The sequence below is a fragment of the Arachis ipaensis genome, chromosome B2 (assembly GCF_059453495.1).
Source record: "Arachis ipaensis isolate K30076 ecotype BB chromosome B2, ASM5945349v1, whole genome shotgun sequence".
Lineage (NCBI taxonomy): Eukaryota > Viridiplantae > Streptophyta > Magnoliopsida > Fabales > Fabaceae > Arachis > Arachis ipaensis.
Genome location: NC_142437.1, coordinates 97,642,524 through 97,662,553, shown reverse-complemented (window position 1 = coordinate 97,662,553; position 20,030 = coordinate 97,642,524). Strand labels below are relative to the sequence as shown.

The 20,030-nt window shown below is 32.8% G+C and overlaps 1 protein-coding gene across 1 annotated transcript in view; it reads right to left on the bottom strand.

The window, feature by feature from the left end:
- Positions 1-3,167: 3,167 nt before the first annotated feature.
- Positions 3,168-20,030, bottom strand: part of LOC107625538 (uncharacterized) — a 36,567-nt gene continuing 19,704 nt past the window's right edge. Inside the window, exons 6-13 of the mRNA XM_016328190.3 lie at positions 18,758-19,579; positions 17,344-18,081; positions 14,587-15,417; positions 13,660-14,403; positions 12,626-13,453; positions 12,029-12,105; positions 11,040-11,088; positions 3,168-3,555 (exon numbers count right to left, since the gene is read on the bottom strand). Of these exons, the coding sequence (XP_016183676.2) occupies positions 12,079-12,105; positions 12,626-13,453; positions 13,660-14,403; positions 14,587-15,417; positions 17,344-18,081; positions 18,758-19,579 (3,990 nt within the window). The 3' untranslated portion in view covers positions 3,168-3,555; positions 11,040-11,088; positions 12,029-12,078. The remainder of the gene's footprint in view (positions 3,556-11,039; positions 11,089-12,028; positions 12,106-12,625; positions 13,454-13,659; positions 14,404-14,586; positions 15,418-17,343; positions 18,082-18,757; positions 19,580-20,030) is intronic.

Below are 20,030 nucleotides of genomic sequence, written 5' to 3'. Positions count from 1 at the left end.
TATAAATATTATCAATATAGTTTTCTTATGAATATTTAGCAACACAATTCAGCTACTTTATCTTATCTAATTAGATTCCTTACACAAAAATGAAGAAAGACGTGGAAGTTCTTCAACTGTTAGTGGCATACGAATATTAAGAGCAATGCAAATAACTTGCCAAAAGAAAAAAAAATTAAAATAAATATTTCTGTCATTTTACCCAAGTGACAATTAATAAATTAAAGGTGGATAATATGTATTCAATCAAGTTGTTCCCTAATTCAATTTTTTATTTTCATCATGTCATTTGACTCATGCTAATATGCATGGTTAAATTTCACAAAATGACATCATTTTTTATGGTAGGCATCAAACAACACGAAGTAAGAAAATGTGTTGGGAAATAACATGATGCATGTGATGTGATGTGGTGTGTTGAAATTATATGAAATTTATATCATTCTTAATTAGGATCCTAACTATATATCTTTTATGATAAACATGTTATTTATTTTACAATTAAATTTGGACATCAATTTGAGCTTTACTGAAAATTTTTGCAGAATTGTTTTGTATTTGGATAATAACTTGAGTTATTGGTAGTGCTATAACACATGTTTCTTTGTCTTGTAGGAAAATTAAGAAAATTACTTGCAAATCTTATCATACCTGAAATATCAGGCATTCCAAACACACAAAGCATCGCTACTTATTTGGAGTTATTAAAGCCTATATTTGGTGAAGCCGCCAATTACTTAATGTGAAGAGTCCCTTTTATTGCATGATATATCGGATTCAGATAACATAGTTTGTAGTCCATATTATGATCATTGTTCTTATGTTGAACCAAGTTCACCGTGTGTTGCATAGGGGACATTTCACATAGAGGGTTATTTGGAGAGGAAAAAGATTAAGTGTGTGTTTGGATTACGGTTTGCAAACTGAGAGTTTTGTATAAAATTGATTTTGTAGAATTGATTTTGATCAAAAGTGAGTTAGTATTAACGTGGTTTATGTTTGGTAATTCTTATTCAAAATGGATTATAGTAAACTAAATATTGTTTGGATTACATTGTTCAAAATCACTTTTAGATAAAAAATTACAAAAAAGGACATGAATTTAAATAATTATTTTATGTTATCTTATAATTTTATTTTAAATATTTAAATAAATTTTAATATTTTTTTAGTACTCTCAATATTTTTTAGTACTCTAATAGAATTAATAGAATTATAATACAAAGTAAAAAAAAATATTCCATACAAAAAAGAAATAACAATAACAGTAAAAGAACTCATATAAAAAAACAGAAATTTTATAAAAAATAATAATATACATAAGAGAGTATTAGAAAAAAGTACTATAAAAAAAATAAACATATGAATAATGAAGGACATAATTGGTACATAGAACCTAAGGTTCAATCTAACGTGAAAAGGTGAACGGAAAAGCTAGAATTTTTAGCTTTTGGTAAACCTGGGTTGAAAGCAAAAATCACTTCTGCGTTTACAGCATAAAAATATTGCCAAACATAAAGATGAAGCTTTCAAGAAACTCAAACGAGCTTCTCTCTTCCCCAACGCAAATCCAAACACACCCTAAGAAGTCCACATTAATTCAGCCAAAAACTTGAAAATCAGATAATAATTAGATGGAAAAGAAAGAACTTCTAAAAAAAATTCAAAACTAGACAATCAAAACATCCAAAATTAAAATAAAAAAAAATTTGAAAGTGAAAAAATAAAACTAATTTCAGGCATTAAATTTAGGATTTAGAGTTTATAATTTTGGATTTAAAATTTAGAATTTAGGGTTGAGGGTGGCTGACCGGTGACGACAGCAATAAGGTGGCGGGCGACAGTAGTGGTGGCGGATGGTTGGTGGTATGGGTGAAATTATAGTATTAGAAAGATGGAAAAAAAATAAAAAGGATGAAAAGATAGAAAAAGTATAGGTAGCTAACTTTTCAAAAAATCTAGTTTTTAAATTTTAAAAAACTAGGTTTCCGCTAAAAAAACACGCGCCTTTTCACTTCACCTTTCTCACCTCTCTTATTGCTGATCATCACTCGTCATTCTCATCACTAGTGTTTGCTCTGTCAGTGTTTGCTCTCCTCTGCTTCCTCAGCGCCTGTGCCTCCTCTGTTAGTGTGATCCCAACCGCCTTGACTCTGTCGTAGTCGCCACGACATCGCTACTCTACCCCTCCGAATCCTCTTATTGCTGTACTGATTGTGCCTTCTCCTGCAAATTCACTCGCCGAATGCCGTGCCTTCCTCCTCTAACTCCTCTTGTTGCACCGCTGCCGCCTCTCTCACCAAATCATCTCGTCGTGCTGCCGCCCAATCCTTCGACGTTTCGATCACTTTCTTTGCCAAATCTTTTTTTTTTATCTTCTTCTTGTAGGTTTTGGATGATTTTTTTTTTACTAATTTTGAATGTGTCATTCTCTTAGGTCTCGGATGTAGCTTTTTTATATGTTTTTGAATATTTATTTTTCTTATGTTTTGGATGTTTTTTCTTTTTAGATTTTATATGTAACACATTGTATTTTATTATAACAAAATTAGATCAATAACCGGAGTATTAATATACAACATGGATATTTCGAATCTCATGAAACCCTGGTTTACAATCTCCATTATATGCAAATATCAAAGAATTGTATACTATTTACAATTGCTTGAATTAATCATGAATTACATGAAATTATGATGAAGTTACTTCACAATCATAGACCTTTGTCAATAGATTCAGAGCATCCTCACATTTGTGAGAGACTTCAGCCAAATGAACGTCATTAAACCACTTCTGTATTGCGGACATGAACAACAACCAAGAACAAAAAATTTTATAACAAAAGGATCAAAAGTTCTTTTTTTTCCCCCTTTATTCCCTTTTTTTCCTTTTATGCACATACCAAAAGATCAGAATTTTAAAGTTGATTTAAAATAAAATAAAAAGTTCAATTTTAATCACAACACTTCACCGTTAATAAAGAGTAAATTCAACATGCTTCACTATTTGGGTATGCTACTTTACCATTATTTTTATCAGTTCCGTCACAACAATCTATATATTATGGAAATAGAGTTAAAAGAAAAAAAAAATACTTCCTTCAAAAGTAGAGGCCACTAATTTATTAATTTTAACTTTATTATAAAGCAGACAACACTTATAAGCTATTGTTAAAACAAAAGTAACAAAATCTTATAAATAATGTGGACTAAAAATAAATTAGAATTGATGACAAATTGTAATGAGCTAGAGTATTACTGCATAATCAGCCAATATATCATGCAAACATGCACTGGCAGCAATTATTCTTTATTATTTGGATTTATGTTGACAATTATTACCACCAATAAACACAATAGAAATAGTAAACATGATGACCACCTTCAATTTCTCCATAAGAAAGTCAGCCTCACTGAGAACATCTCTAGCTTTTCCCACAAAAAATTTAAAACAGGAATCATATGCTTCAATGTCCCTGTTAACATCTTCAATCTCCTTATCAAGAAGCTTTTCAGACAATACACTCATACAGTCAAGACACAAAGACTGCTCAACCTGGGATGGAACAATTCAATTACTTTGAGTTTCTGGTCAATTTTTATGAAAAAAATATATGTATCTAAATAAAGATCATTTGATATGATAAATTTATTATTATTAGGTGAAAAGAGAAATGTATCAATGACAATTGCAGAATACAAAACATTCTAAAATTAAATATTATTTCTTCTTTATAAGTTTGAGTAATTTCTAATTCAGTTTTTTTTTTTTTTTTTTTTTGGTGGAACTAATGAATTTGCAGTTTCACCTAATGATTGCATTTGAGAAAAAGATCCAGATTGTTTAGATATCCTAATAACAATAAACTAAGCTTTGAAATTTGTAAACATCTTGCAAAGAACCCCAAGGACAGAAATGTAAGCTCTTATTTCCAAAGAGCGAAAATTCCCAAGTGTGCAAATTGTGCCTATATTCTTTATCAGTAACATATTTAAAGACATCTAGGTTTGGGACAAAATTTACTATCTCTGGCACCTGAAGATCTCTCACACTTAGAGGACATGTTATCGATAATACAAAAGAAAGGAAAAAAGCTAAGTATTAATAGATACTAAATAAAAGAATCATGTTTTAAATCAAGAAAGATATCCTTCACATGTGATACCCGTACACTTTCAGATAGTTCTAAGTAAATAATAATGGCATAAAGACAATTTCTGAGAATGGATAAGCAGTAAGATTATTTTCCATTCTTCACAAAAATAGTATTTGTTAGAGTATAATTAGGATCAATTAGATTAATTAGCATCAATTATAATTATTTAGTATATCTGTTATTATAGGATATTATTTCTTTATTACTTTGATTCGTCTAGCATCTATATATAGCCTCGTATATTGTATCATTGGTCACCACACTAAATAATAGACCTTACTTTCTTCAGTTTAGTCTCTTGTTTCTAACATATTATTAGAACCTGTTTTCTTTTTCTCTTCATGAAAATTAGTTTATAATTCTTTTTTTTTCTCTTCCGACAGTATTCTGTTCTTATTTTCACTCACTTTCTTGACATTTTCCTTCGTCACTAACCATACCATTGTCTTCGTCTCATCGTTCAAAGTACACAACGCCCAGCCCTGTCTCCGAATACTGCTGGACGCACCGCTACAAGGTCATTGTTCGCTTCCATGGTTTTTCTCTCTCTAGACGCTTCTAGCACCGTTGGATCTGCGGCAATGATCAATGATCCAGGAGCCTCACATGTGTCAAGCATCAACGCCTCCCACCAACCCACATTCCAACCCGCGTGTCACTCGGCCCGACCCGATGGTTTGACCCGCATGCCAAGCCACTCGTTGACGTGTCTGCTGACGTCGCAGATAGTAGGACCCCTCCTAAGATTTTTTTTGTGAGATCTTTCCGATTTTTTCTTCTGCTTCCTCGTTTTTTCTCTAATATTGCAGTTTCTTTCCTTTCTTTGTCTCTATAGAAAAATTAGATGTTTTTCAGCCTATTCCTGTTATTCTCAATGGCTTTAACTATGTTCATTGGGTTAAAGTTATGAGAAGATTTCTTAAAGTGTGCAAGTTATGGTGCTATGTGACTAGTGATGTTGTTTGTCCTATTAAGCCAACTGTGACTGAACAATCAAAAGATGGGACCTCCAAATTTAAGGAGGATGTTGAGAAATACTTTGTAGAGAAATTGAAAGATTAGAATAGTAAAAATATCAAATTGTCACTTGGTTTTGCAACACCTTTACTCCAGACATTAATTTACAGTTTGGACATTTTGAAACTGCTAAAGAAGTATGAGATTATTTGGCAAAACGTTACACCATTTCTGACCTCTCCCATCAGTACCACCTGCTAAAGGAGCTTCATAGCCTTAAGCAAGAATGTGGACAAGCAATTTTTGATTTTCTTGCTCAGATAAAAATTATTTGCGATCAATTGATCTCTTATGAGCCTGTTCTTAAAGATTCAACTGATGCTAAGGCATATGAGGATTATCGCAATTAAACACGTCTCATATAGTTTCTTATGGCACTTACTAATGACTACGAGCCGGTTAGAGCTTCTCTTCTTCATCAGAATCCTGTCTTGAAGATGCCCTTAATCATATTAAGTCTGAAGAAACACGCCTAGGATTGACTCACTCTATGAGTGAGACTGCCTTTGTTGTCACAGACAGAAAGGATAAATTTTGTGAAAACCGTAACCGTTCTGGGCACCTTTTTTCAAATTGTCCTTCTATTAAATGTCTGAAAATGCAAACAGAAAGGTCACTTTGGCTCCAATTGTCCAAAATTGTGTTGCCATTATTGCAAGGTCTTAAGACACTTGATTACTATCTGTCCTACTCACCCACCACATTCAGATCAGAATAAGTATCATTCTTGTCCAAACTACTCTAAGAATATGCCTGCTTCTACTGTTGTTGCTGCTGCTAATGAATCCACCAACTTTGCTTATCTCAACCTACCTTCTGTCTCTCCATCCGATATTGAGTCTCTTCTTAAGTAACTTCTTTCATTCTCCGCTGCTCTTTCCACACCTCTAGAGATTATAAATGGCATTTTGATTTTGGTCGTTTTAAGCACATGTCTCCTTTGTATCATCTTTTTTTCAAATTTGTCTACTACTACAAATACACCTTCTGTCAATATAAGGGTTTTATTTCTGATGAGTGGATATTTTATACGCTTTTTGACATCATTTTCATATAGTTTTTAGTAGTTTTTATTTAGTTTTTATTAAGTTTTTATAGGTTTTAGTGTTAAAATCACATTTTTGGATTCTACTATGAGTTTTTGTATTTTTGGGCAATTTCAGGTATTTTCTGGTTGAAATTGAGGAGCTGGAGCAGAAGTCTGATTCAGAGACAGAGAAAACACTGCAGATGCTATCCAGATCTGACCTGCCTACATTTGAAAGAGCTTTTTTGGAGCTACAGAAGTCCAAACAGAGCGCTCTCAACAGCTATGAAAAGCTAACTACCAGAGTTTTCCAGCAATATATAATAGTCTATACTTTGCTTCAGATTAGAAGACCCAAAACTGGCGTCCAATGCCAGCTACCTGCTCCCTTCTAGACGTCCAGTGCCCAAAGAGTAGAGCCCAACGTCCAAAGGCCCAGAAAGGACCCCTGGCTGGCATCCCACGCCTAAGAGACCTTAATGCACATGGATTTCATCAAAGCTCATCCTAAACACTCACCAAGTGGGCTCCAGAAGTAGATTTTAGCACTAAATAGACTGTTTTACCCTTACTAGTCATCTGTTTAGTATTTAAAGGATTAACTTTATGTAATTCAGAGTCTTTTAGACCACTTTTCAGAACTCTCCGATTCAGGAGAGCTCCATACACATTTTTATCTTTGTTTTATTTTGAGTATGAGTTTCTAAACCTCCTAGGTTGAGGGGAGGAGCCTTGTTGAGTCCTATGAATTAATTAAAGTACTATTTCTTCTTCTTCGATCCGTGTCTGATCTATCTCTAAGATGTATATCCCGATCTTCATCGTGATGAACAGGACGATCTGACAAATTAGCTATATTCATCACATTAAGACGAGCGTGCCTGACAAACACTCGTGTCTACTTGGGTTCGTGTGAATACTTGGCTGGAAAGCACGAGCCAACAGCTATGGATTTACATCTCTCAGACGGTTAATCCACGATTTCATTGGGGACTTCTCGAGACATCAGTTCAGCCGATCTCCGGGGAGATTAAGGTCTTCGTGGTATAGGCTAGATCCAAGAAGCAGCGTTCTCTAATTCGAAAGATTCTACCTTGTCTGTGGAGTTTTTAGTAGGATCGCCAAGAGAATGGATTGCTATGCACTTCATCCTCTATTGGATTGAATACCAAGGGCCCTGGCGTTCTTTTTGTAGCAGAGGAGATCAAAGACCATTGGAATGGCTTTGATCACTTACAGCCTGCCATAGAAGAAGATCATTCACAAGCAAAGAAGACGGTAGTACCAGAGTTACTTCAGAAAAACAAAGCAACTCCAACTCTCAACTCTATTCCCATTTGATATCTTTATTAGTTATATGTTTTCATAGTTTCACAACCAACTCCTTCTGATTCCGCCTGACTAAGACATGCAAGACAACCATAAGCTTGCTTCAAGCCACAATTCTCGTGGGATCGACCTTGACTCACTCAGGTGTTACTTGGACAACCCAGTGCACTTGCTGGTACTGCTGCTGTTGTACGAAATAGTGTGGGTTTTGCGTACACGCACACCAATTTCACAGTAAAATCTTAATCTCCCTGATACTTATTTTACTCTAAAATTAAAGTTTAATCTTATCTTTGTTGGTCAACTTGTTGATCTCGATTTTGATGTCAATTTTTTTATTTTGGTTGTCGTGTGCAGGATCATCAGACGGGACAGATCATCGGGACTGGATGTAAGGTCGGAAGATTGTTTGAGCTTGAGAATCTTCAAGTTCCTTCTACGTCAAATCTTTGTGTTTTTTTTTTCTGTCTATTCTTCACTTATGGCACCGCCGTCTTGCCCATAGCTCCTTAAAAAAATTTGCATCCTCTTATGTCTAAGGGTGTTTTAGGTCAAGTTAATAATGAGTTTTTTTATTGCATCTCTTGTCAAACTGCAAAACAACCGGCTTTAACTTTTTATAATAATTCATTGCTTGCTTGCTCTCCTTTTGGTCTTATTCACTCTAATGTTTGGGGCCCGCTCCCACGGTTTCTATGGGAGGAGTTCGATACTTTGTCGCTTTTATTGATGATTATTTACGTTTTACTTGGGTTTATTTTATGACTAATCGACATAAGCTGCCTCAGATTTATATTAACTTTGCCACTATGATTAAAACTCAGTTTTCCAATGTCATTAAACTTTTTCGTCGCGGTAATACTATGGAATACCGTAACTCCAAACTTTTAAATTTTCTTGCTAAACAAGGTACTTTGTTTGAGTTTTCTTACTCTAGTACATTTCAACAAAATGGACAGGCTGAATGCAAACACCGTCACATTCTTGACTATGTTCGTGTAATGCTTATTTCTTCTTCGTGTCTTGAGCATATTTGGGGTGAAGCTGTTCTCTCTGTTGTCCATGTTATCAATAGACTTCCTTCTTCTGTTCTTGTTAACATTACTCCCTTTGAGTGTCTTTATCATACTTCTCTAGATTACAACTCTCTGAGTTTTTGGTTGTGTCTGTTTTGTTCTTCTTCATCCCTATGAACATAATAAACTTGAACCTCGGGATCGCATGTGTTGTTTCCTTGGTTAAGGCATTGAACACAAGGGTTACCGTTGTTGGGATCCTATCTCTCGACGTATTCGTATATCTCATCATGTTGTATTTTGGGAGTATCACATGTTCTCTAATTTCTCCTCATTTGTGTCCATTCCCTGTACTCAGTCACCGTTTTTCACTAACCCTAATATTGATCTTTTTCCTAGCGATGATTATACAGGTTTTATGTCAAGTCATCCTCTCGAGCCTCTCATTCTTTCGGCTTCTCCACCTCCTGATAATTCCATACCGGACGATGATCTTGCCCTTGCTACCATGCCTCATCCCTCCACTCGTTTTTCTAGAGTAAGAAATTCACCTCGTCATCTTTTTTTATTATCATTGTTTTTCTACTATTCTTTGTCACTATGAACTTGAGTCATTCTGAGAAGCCTGCATCAATCTTAATTGGCATCAAGCAATGCAGGAAGAAGTCCAAGCATTAGAAAAAGCACACACTTGGGACTTGGTTGATCCTCCTTTTGATAAAGAAATTGTGGGTAGTAGATGGGTATACAAGATCAAGACTTGCTCTGATGGTTCTATTGACCATTATAAGGCATGATTGGTTGCTCAAGGATGTATGTAAGAGTATGGTATTGATTATGAAGAAACTTTTGCTCCTGTTGCTCATCTCACTTCTGTTTATGCTCTCGTTGCTATTATTGCGGTAAAAAAATGGTCTCTCAATTAGATGGATATGAAGAATGCTTTTCTTAATGGGGAATTAAAAAAGAAGGTCTATATGAAACTAGCTCCGAGATATCCTTCTCCTTCTATCAAAGTTTGTCTTCTTTATAAGATAGTTTATGGTCTTAAGCAAGCTCCTCGTGAATGGTTTGAAAAGTTTAGTATCACTATATGCAATCTCGGTTTTACTTGCAACCTTCATGAGAATGCTCTCTTTATTCGTAAAAGTGAACGTAGAGTTGTTCTTCTACTTTTGTATATTGATGACATGATCTAGCTGGAGATGATGTTGATGGTATCATTGATCTTAAAGCATCCCTTCACTAAACTTTTGAGATGAAAGATCTTAGTTCTCTCAGTTATTTTCTTGGCCTTGAAGTTATATCCTCTTATGACAGTATCTATCTCTCCCAAGCTAAGTATGCTTCTGATATTCTTACTCGAGCCGACATTACCGATTGTCACACTGAGTCTACTCCTCTTGAGCTTAATGTTCGGTTTACTCTTATGGATGGCACTGTTTTGGATAATTATACTCTTTATCGATAGTTAGTTAGAAGTCCCGTTTACTTCACTGTCACACGACCAGACATTGTCTATCTAGTTCATGTTATTAGTCAGTTCTTGTCATCTTCTCCTACTACTCATTATGTGGCAGTTTTTCGCATTCTTTGCTACATCAAAGGCACTCTGTTTCATGGCCTTTATTTTTCTGCCCATTCATCTTTAACCCTTCAAGTGTACTCAGGTGTTGATTGAGCCGGTGATTCCATTGATAGTCGTTCTATTACTGGTTATTGTTTGTTTCTTGGTGACTCTTATTTCCTGGCGAGCCAAGAAGTAAACGTTCACTGCTCGATCAAGCATCGAAACTGAATACTGTGCTCTCGCTGACACCACTGCTGAGGTTGTCTCGATTCGTTGGCTTTTCGAAAACTTGGATGCCCCTCAGTCGTCCCCAATTGATGTTTATTGTGACAATACCAATGCTATTCAGATTGCCCATAATGACATTTTTTATGAACGCACCAAAATATTGAGATTGATTGTCACTTTGTCCGATAACGTCTCCTTATTGATGCTGTTCGTCTCGTAGCTATTGGGACTTTGGACCAGACTGCTGATATCTTCACGAAGGCTCATCATTCTACTCGTTTTCGGACTCTAGTGTCCAAACTCAAAATGGTATCCTTAGTTTCCACTTGAGTTTGAGGGAAAATGTTAGAATATAATTAGGATCAATTAGCATCAATTATAATTATTTAGCATATCTATATATTTATTGTAGAATATTATTTATTTATTGTTTTAATTCTTCTAGCATCTATATATAGCCTTGTATATTGCATTATTAGTCACCACACTAAATAGTATACCTTATTTTCTTCAATTTAGTCTCTTGTTTTTAAGAGTCTTACAACTTTAAAGCATTTGTATCAAAAGAATAACACAAAAATCATGTCAAAACTTGCATAACACACAACAAAATATTTTTAATCAATACAAATTGGAGATATAAGCAATTATGTAAGCTTTTAAAAAAATAAAAAGAAAAAAATCACAAAAACTCACATGGACATAGCTTCATTGGGATCGAGGCATGATGAACACCATTCAAATACTGTCAAACAAATCATTTTTCCAAAGTCATAGCCATTAGTTTGTGAACTTAATAAGTTCAAAAGGGTATGATAATTTTTAATAATAACAACATATAGTAACTTACAAAAGAAATCTGGATATAGTCAAATAACAAAAAGATAGTTATATATCATGGTCAAATCTCATGTATGAATTTGGACGTAATATTCACAATAGTGACAGAGGTTAAACATACCAGATACAGAATAATTGTCTAAATAATTTATAATTGTAAAAATTTGGAATACTTAAATTATAAAATATTAAAAAATTATAGTTAGAATAATAAACATTAAAAATTGCAATAATTGTAGAATATTTGAATGTCTTTGTTTAGCAAAAAAAAAAATCAATTCATAAAGAATAAAATAATACTAAGTTAAGTAGATAAGAAAAAAATTACAAAATTCAGAATTTATAAAATTAATGAAATTTTGGAAGGGTTTTGTGGGTTTGTGTTTATTTTATTGAGTTTTTTAGTTAGTGAAAATTTAAGAAGGCCAATTATCTGAGTTCATCTCATCTATTAATCCAATATGTTATATATTATTACAATTGAGTTTGGATTTGAATCCAAATTCTCTAAGATAATTGAGTTAGGAAACTAAAAATATCAACCAATTGAACAACTAATACTACATATATCAAAACTACTAATTTTGTTTCAAAAAATTGGAGGGGGACGAGGAAGGGGGTGGGGGGTGGGATGGCCCCCATTTTCTAATTTATTATATAAATGTATAAAATATATGTGCATGTTGTGCGGTCAAAATATAGTTCTTTTCGAAATTGAAGGGTGAGAAAAACATTCCACTATAAGATAATCAAAATACTCTAGATACTAACAAGAATTTGCTAATGAACTGAGAAATGTGTCCAAATGGTATTCTCAATAAGTTGCGATTCAAAGAAAAACTTACTTGCACATACATACTGCATGCAAATAGAGGGCTTGACTTTGCAGAAGACCTTAATTTTTATTAGAATGTGAGACTACCTATTCACAAAACATAATAAAATCAAAATATATATCTGTCCTTAGTATGTAATTTCTATTGTACGGTTTTTATCAGTTCACTATTTTGATTTAAAGCCTCTATAAACGTACTAAATAGCAGAAAGTTAGAAGATATATATAGAAAGGAAATTTAAACTAGTCTAATTGTCTTACATATATATGTAAATTTTATAGTTAGATAAAAAGAATGAGAATTTTACAAATTTCTAATGATAGTGTATGCGATGCAAAAATCACAATTAATGAATTTTTTAATTAAGACTATGCTCTATATATTAGTCATGATCATGATTAGTAGCCTTCTTCCTACTTACCACTTAATCAGAGATTCAGAGTAATGCAAAAGGAATAAATAAAAAATAAATAAAAATGAAGGGTATATAACTGGCAGACTTTATGATCCTTTAGCTACATATGACACACTTGCAACAACGAGGATTTTAACTTTGAGGGAAAATATAAATAAAGTTAATGGTATAGTTTCAAATTTATTGCATACCTGATTATCTTTGAATAATTGTTCAATAGTAGTATTAAGATCACCTTTCCACTGCTTTCTTTGATTTTCCACTTCAACTGTCCTCAGATATGGTGCTATAATGGATCCTGGTGAGAAAACCTCAATTTGAGGACATGCTTCGACAATGAACCGTATCAAAGACGGGAATATGAGTGCATGTTTCCCATAGCAAAAGCTTCTCAAACTAATTAGAGTAGAGAGTTGTAAGTATTCCAAGTTCTCAAATATGATATCTTCCTCTGCTCCTTCTTCATCAACATTCACAACATCCATTATCATCTCACAATTTATTACTATTAACTTTTCTAGTTGCATTAAACTTTTAGCAACGGAGGATGTTATCAAATGAGTCATCCCCTTGCAGTTTTCAACATACAACTCTTTCAAACTTTGGAATGACACTGAAGATGACACCACGCTTGCCATATTAGGACAAGCGATAACACTTAAAGTCTCAAGATTTTGAGTGGCAAGTTGATCAGATAGAGATTCTTCGTGCCAAATATGTTTGAGATGCTCCATTTCAAAAAGCCCCAATTTCCTCACTTGTTGAGCAATCCTTGTACTGCAATGAGCACTTTCTTCAACAGGAAACAATGTTTGCATAGAACTTTGTCTTACTTGAAGAGTCACTATATTGGGAAATATTTGAAGCAAATCATTCCAACAAATAAGTTGTGTGTCATAAAGGCATTGCATGCGAAGAAATTCTACTTTCGAAAATTTAGCTTCTTTCATATGACCATTGATCATCATCATTGCATCCTTGCCATTTAGTGCCAATTCTTCCAATGAGTTGCCGCTTAGCTGAAATACCAAGCACCCAAAGGAAAAAAAAAAGGAAAAAATTCTCATTTAATGTCAAAAATAGAGTGAAAAAAAATTGTCCTAGTTTGTTTTATTTTGTTTATTTAAAAGTATAGTCCTAATTTATTTTGATCAATGCATATGAAGATAAACACAAAGTCATAATAAAACATAGCAACAATAATGTAACCAAGACTAGTGAGTACCTTTTCAATAGAAAAGAGTGCTTGAGGAATAGGCGGCGAATCATTAATTTCTTCTATCTGATGATGCTGTTGAAGACTTGAATGGTTGAAGGTAAACATTTGTAGTGCCTCACAGCGATATACATTTAATGTCTTTAATGAAGGGCACTCTAAAGTAAATCTTCCCAAATAGAAACTCTTGAGTTTTTTCAGTCGAATAAATCTCAAGAAACTCAAGTGAGGAAAGCTAAAGTTGATTTCAGTTGATTCTTTCTCCATTGAAACAATTTCTTTAACTCCACAAGACTTTATATTCAACTTTTCAATATATGGGAGATCAAGGCATACTGAGAGTGGAAATAAATACAACAGACTTTTGCACTTAACAACATCCACTGTGCACAAGTTTTCAAAACTAACAATTTCGCAAGGATCTGCATTCCATATGTGCCTTAACTTTAGTAAGCTAGACAAGCTTAATTTTTTCAATTTGCTAGCTTGTTTCACCATTGCTCCATTAGACTTCATTCCTTTCACATCAAACAGTGTTACTAATGAATCACAATTCCGTACTTCCAGTTCTTCTAATTCATGTAGAACTTGCAATGTGTTTGACGTAAAAAGAACATCTGACAAAAACTCACATTTTTGCACCACCAGAGATTTTAAATTGCCAAATAAATTATGGTATTCTTTGTCATACCAAAAGTCTCTCAACTCTGGATAATCAGACAAGGTCAAATGTCTGAATCTACAAAATGATACCTATTCAATAAAAATTAAATATCAATGGACATAAAATGGGAAAAAACATAATAACAAGAAAAAGTATGGTCCAATAACATTTAAGAATGCATGTGTGTGGATTTTGTTGCTATAATTTCTCCTTAACTAATAGTTAATGATAGATATAGTAGAAATTTAAACTAAACCAAAATTAAGACAAACCTTATCGCCAAACAACTTGTTTATTGTTCCATTCAAGTCTCCTTCCCAAAAATTTTGTTTATTGTTTTCTTCTATTTGAACTTGCTGAAGATCTGGTGTGCTTGTGTCTCCTGTAGAGAAAATTTCCATTCGAGGACATTCTTTCACCAATACATTCTCCAACAGTGGGAAGAGAAGGGAGCATTTGCATGAGCAAAAGCTACGCAACCTTGGTAAAGACACAAGTTCAAGTTTCTCCAAGCTGGAGAATGCAATTTCTCTGTCTTTCTCATTTTCATTTGTATTCACTATATCTTGTAGTAAATTGCATGACTCAATTTTCATTGTTGCGAGGTTGACAAGACTCTTTGCTGTTGAGCATGTTATCAGATTGATCATTCCATTGCAGTTTGCTACCTCCAAATGTCTCAAGTAAGCAAAGGTAACAGAGGAAGGAACCAAGTTTACCAAACTAGAACAATGGCCGACAGCTAACTGTTCAAGATGTTGGAGAACAGGGTCAATTTCAAATCCTTCTTTACATATATGACAAAGGTCATGTAGCTGAGCTAGATTAAGGTCCTTTAGTCGTGTGCTAATTGTGACTTGTCCCTCCTCAATACCAATGCTTTGATCATGAAATATCTCTACAAAAGAACTCCATTCAACATTTAGTGACTCCAAATTCGGCGCATTTTCCAAAAACCAATATGGAAATGTGGTGCCTTCACTTTCAAATAAAGACACTCTAAGATCTTCAAGTTTGTCGTATTGATCTTGTGAATACATGCTTTGCAATATAACCTCAACATTATTATTGTCTACTCCCAAAACTTTCAAGTTCGGAAGTACCTGTTGAATAAAACAAACCAAATATGATTATTTTAGAGATATTTTTATATACACTAATACACAAGATAAATAATTGATTACCAAAAAATAATTAAAGAAAGAAAATATATAATAAAAACACAAGATAAATAAATAGCTATAATCAAATATGGAGGGAGTAATAAGAATTTTTAATATATATATATAACCTCCAGTATTTAACTATTTATAGATATTGTACTACTTTCGTCAAATCACTCTTTCTTCTATTTAGTTAAATTACAACCATTTCGATTATTATCCTGGAAACCTATAAATATAAACCCACACGTGATTAATGAAAAGGATTTAACTACCCAAATTACTATTATAAAGGCAAAATAATTAAATAACACATGTTCATGTTCAAAATATGAATCTAATTATTACTTATTACCTATAGTTAATTAAGTGTTCCTATATATTTTTCATTAAAGAAAAAATTAAACTGGTACATAACAATTCTTTTTCTACTAATAGACATTTAGTAACCTAAAAAATCAACTTCTCACCAAACAAAAAAGTTTAACAAAAAATAACAACAATGAACAAGTGAGAGTAAATGTACTCGACATCTTTTATTTCTATAAGCATACAGCACTTTCTTCCTATATAAACAAAAATAAGCTAATCTTGACTTAATACCCTCACTATTAGTTATATTATATATATTGATTTTTTTGAAAAGTAAAATTATATAACTAATAATATCATAAATATCAAATATTATTTTTAATAAAGAAAAAACAAGAGACAAATATACATATGCCTATATACTTTAGTAGCTATATTTTAAGTTTACAATATTGCATTAAGAGAATAAATTACTAAATACAAAAATTTTGATGATTATATATCAAGATTTAAGATATATAGTTTTTCTCTATTCTACTAATATACTGAAATAACGAAATAAAAAAATAATTTTAAAATAAAGTATTATTTTGATCTTAAATGACTAGTGATTAATTAAAACATGAAACAATACATGCTCAAATAAGACATGTAAAAAATAATTACTAGACTTAGGGGTGTGCATGGCCCGACCCGGCCCGAAGACCCGGCCCGGTCCCGAACACTTTAAGGGCTATTTTGCTACGATTTCATCGGGTTTAGGGTCGGGTAAGGGTCTCAAAAATAGACCCGGTCATTATTTCGGGTCGGGTCCGGGCCATGACTCGGGTCACCCGAAGTCGGCCCGGTGGCCCGGTCATCATACACAATTAATAAAGGTAATGTAGTGTTAACGGCCCAGTTTTCACCCGGTTTTTACCTGGTATAATCGTGGCCCGAAAGTGTATAGGTTTCATCGGGTCTAGAGTCGGGTTCGGGTCTAATAAATAGGCCCGGTATATATTTCGGGCCGGGTCTGGGTCACATCAAACCCGGTTTCACCCGACCCATGCACACCCCTAACTAGACTTTGAATTCAACTACCTTCTTTTTCTTTCATGTTACCAAACTTTTATATTACTATGAATAATTATTTTTTATTGTTTCTACCATACGTAATAATATTTTGTATATTTTTGCGCACAAGTATTATTCGAGTTAATGTAAGACTCTCATCCCCTAATAACCACATTAAGAAATTAAATTACTAATAATATGTTTTATCTTCATGGATTTATTAACAAAAGCTATCTGGTATGGTATGTATAGTGTGTGCAAGATAAAATAAAATAAAAAATATCCCAATCATTCAATTTGAAAATATTGTTCTATAAATGAGATCTATAATGTATTAATGTCATAGAAAAAAATATTGATGCAATGGTATAAATTAAATGTTTCACGAAGAGTTGTTTTTTTTTTTTTTCAAAATTAATGTTCATGTTAAGAAAAAGTTTTCAACATGTGAAAAAATATTAAGAGAGTAACTGAGATGAAATATAATATTGTCCATACCTCTTCAACCTTAAGAAGAGGTTGATGTATTGGAATAGAAATTTTGTCATTCACAGCTCTTTCTTGGCAGCTGGGATATGGAGTCTGAAATAACTTCAGTCTTGGACAGTTGATCACATCTAAATGTTTTAAAGATTTACATTGAATAGAATAGATGCCAGAAACGAATGTCCTCAGATTAAGCAGATTTCTTAGCCATAGTTTCCTTAAATGAGGAAACACAAATTTAATCATCTCTCTTGGCCGTCTTTGATTATCAACTACTTCCACAATCCCACAATTTAATACTTCAAGATCTTCAAGTTGGGCCATATTTGTAGCTACAGAGAATGGAAAGAGACTTTTTAAACATGGACAATCTACAACAGAGACTTCACATAGATTCTGAAAGCTCGAAGTTGTGTTAGGATCTTCCTTCCAAATATGCTTCAAATTTGGAAGACTACAAAGAGTCAACTTTCTCAAAAAAGAACATTTCCTTGTCTCAATTTCTTCAGAAAATGTTGAGATATGAAACACAACTACTAGAGAATTACAGTCTTTTACATCTAACTCTTCCAAATTCACAAGCAGGCCAATTATATTTAGAGAAAATAACACACCGGATAAAAAGTCACACTTGTGAACTAATAGCTTCTTCAATTTGCTAAATATATTGTTCTGAAGTCGGTCATACCATAACTCTTTTAGCTCAGGATATTTTGATAGATTCAAATTCTCGAAACTACGAAAACACACCTGCGTTCAATAAAGTTTGTAAATTTATAACCGCGTGAGTAAACGTTAATGACATTTAATATTATTATATCTTTTTTAACTATGAAGCTATGTTTTTTGAAAAAGAATACTAACTAGAATATACGACAAAAACTCACTAACATGCCACAAGAAGAATGCAAATTCAAAATGGTTAAACTGTTATGTACTTTTAGAATAATAGACATTATTTTAATCAAATTTTATTTTGACCTTTTGTTTAGATGATTGGAAAGGATGAAAATAAGAAGGTAGTGAAAACAATGACCATTAATTCTTATCTATGCGATTTCAATATACTCATGTAAAAATGTAAGCAACAAATTCCCTGACTTCTAATAATTTATATCATAAAAATATAAATTTTTAATATTCATGTGAAAGAGAAATAAAGAAGGTGGCCTTTATAAATCAATGTTAACATAATGTTTTCATGACATATTAATATGATTTACAACAAGGATTTATGCCCCTTACTTTATTGTTTTCATTTTTCTTTCATTTTGGCAAAAAAAAAAAAAATGGGATAACTAATATAATAGATAGTAATAAAGTTTCTTTTGTTTTTAAAGTCACAAGTATTATATACCAAAGTTAAGTCATCTTGCATCCAATTTAGAAAAACCAAAGCAAATCTCATCAATAAAATAAATCATACCTTGTCTTCAAACATGTTTTTTATGGTTCCATTCAAGTCTCCCTTCCAATAAAATTCTTTACTATTCTCTGCTGTTAGCACTTTTCGAAGCTTTGGTGTGCTCACCCTGTCTCCTTCAGAGAAATACTTCATGCGAGCACATTCCCTAACTACTACATCCTCCAACAATGGAAATCTTAAGAAGCACTTTTGGGAACAAAATCTACCTAGACTTGGTAAAGAATCCAACTCCAAAGTTTCCAAGGAGAAAAATGCAATGTCATTTGTTATCTCCTCTCCCTCTTTGGACAATATTTCCTCAAGTGAATCACATTGTTTTACCTTCATTACGGTGAGCTTGGCCAGACTTCTTGCTGTACGAGGAGAAAGTAAGTTTATCATGCTATTGCAATTTGCTACCTCAAGATAGGTCAAATGGCAAAAGGTAACAGAAGAAGGAACAATGTTTATCAAACTTGAACATCCATCAACAAATAAACATTCAAGAAGCTCGAGAACTGGGTCAATTTGCAGTCCTTCTTCGCATATATGTTGAAGATTTGGTAATTGATAGAGTGTCAAACTTTGGAGCTTTGTACAATTTTTTTCATTTGTAAGCCTTTTATCTTGAAATATCTTCTTAAAGGAACTCCACTCAACAGTTAGCCGTTTCAAACTGTATATATTCTGCAGAACCTGATCAGGAAAAGCAGAACCTTCTGTCTTGTAACGGGATAGAGCAAGAAATGATATTTTGTTGAAGAAGGAACCTATATTTTGGGTTTGCAATATGTTGACAGCATCCTTTTCATCTATTACCAAGTGCTCTAAATTAGGCATTACCTTAAACATGTACAAAAAGCAATTTACAATAAGATACTATTTCCAATAAATTTAATTCACAATAGCCTAAGAAAAGAATAAAGAAAGCAAATATAATGTTTAATCAAAATTCAGAATAATCTTATACTTTGCTCGATTCAATCCAAACTTACTAATGGTATTTAAAAATCATTAGAAATCAGCAATCACTAACCTCATTATTCAAATAATTAATTGCATATATAAAAAGGTTTAATTTCTAATATTTTTCTCTCAACTTTTTCGTAAAATCAAATTTCTTTCAAGCTTAAATAAATTTTGGATAACTGTAAAATGTTCAATTTTTTTATTTTATTTCAATCAAATTTAAAAGTTATCTAATTTAATATAATAACATTGTCACAATATTTAATTTGCTATTTGATCATCAAAGAAGTCTCTTGACGACAAGAACAAGAACAATGATTTTTAT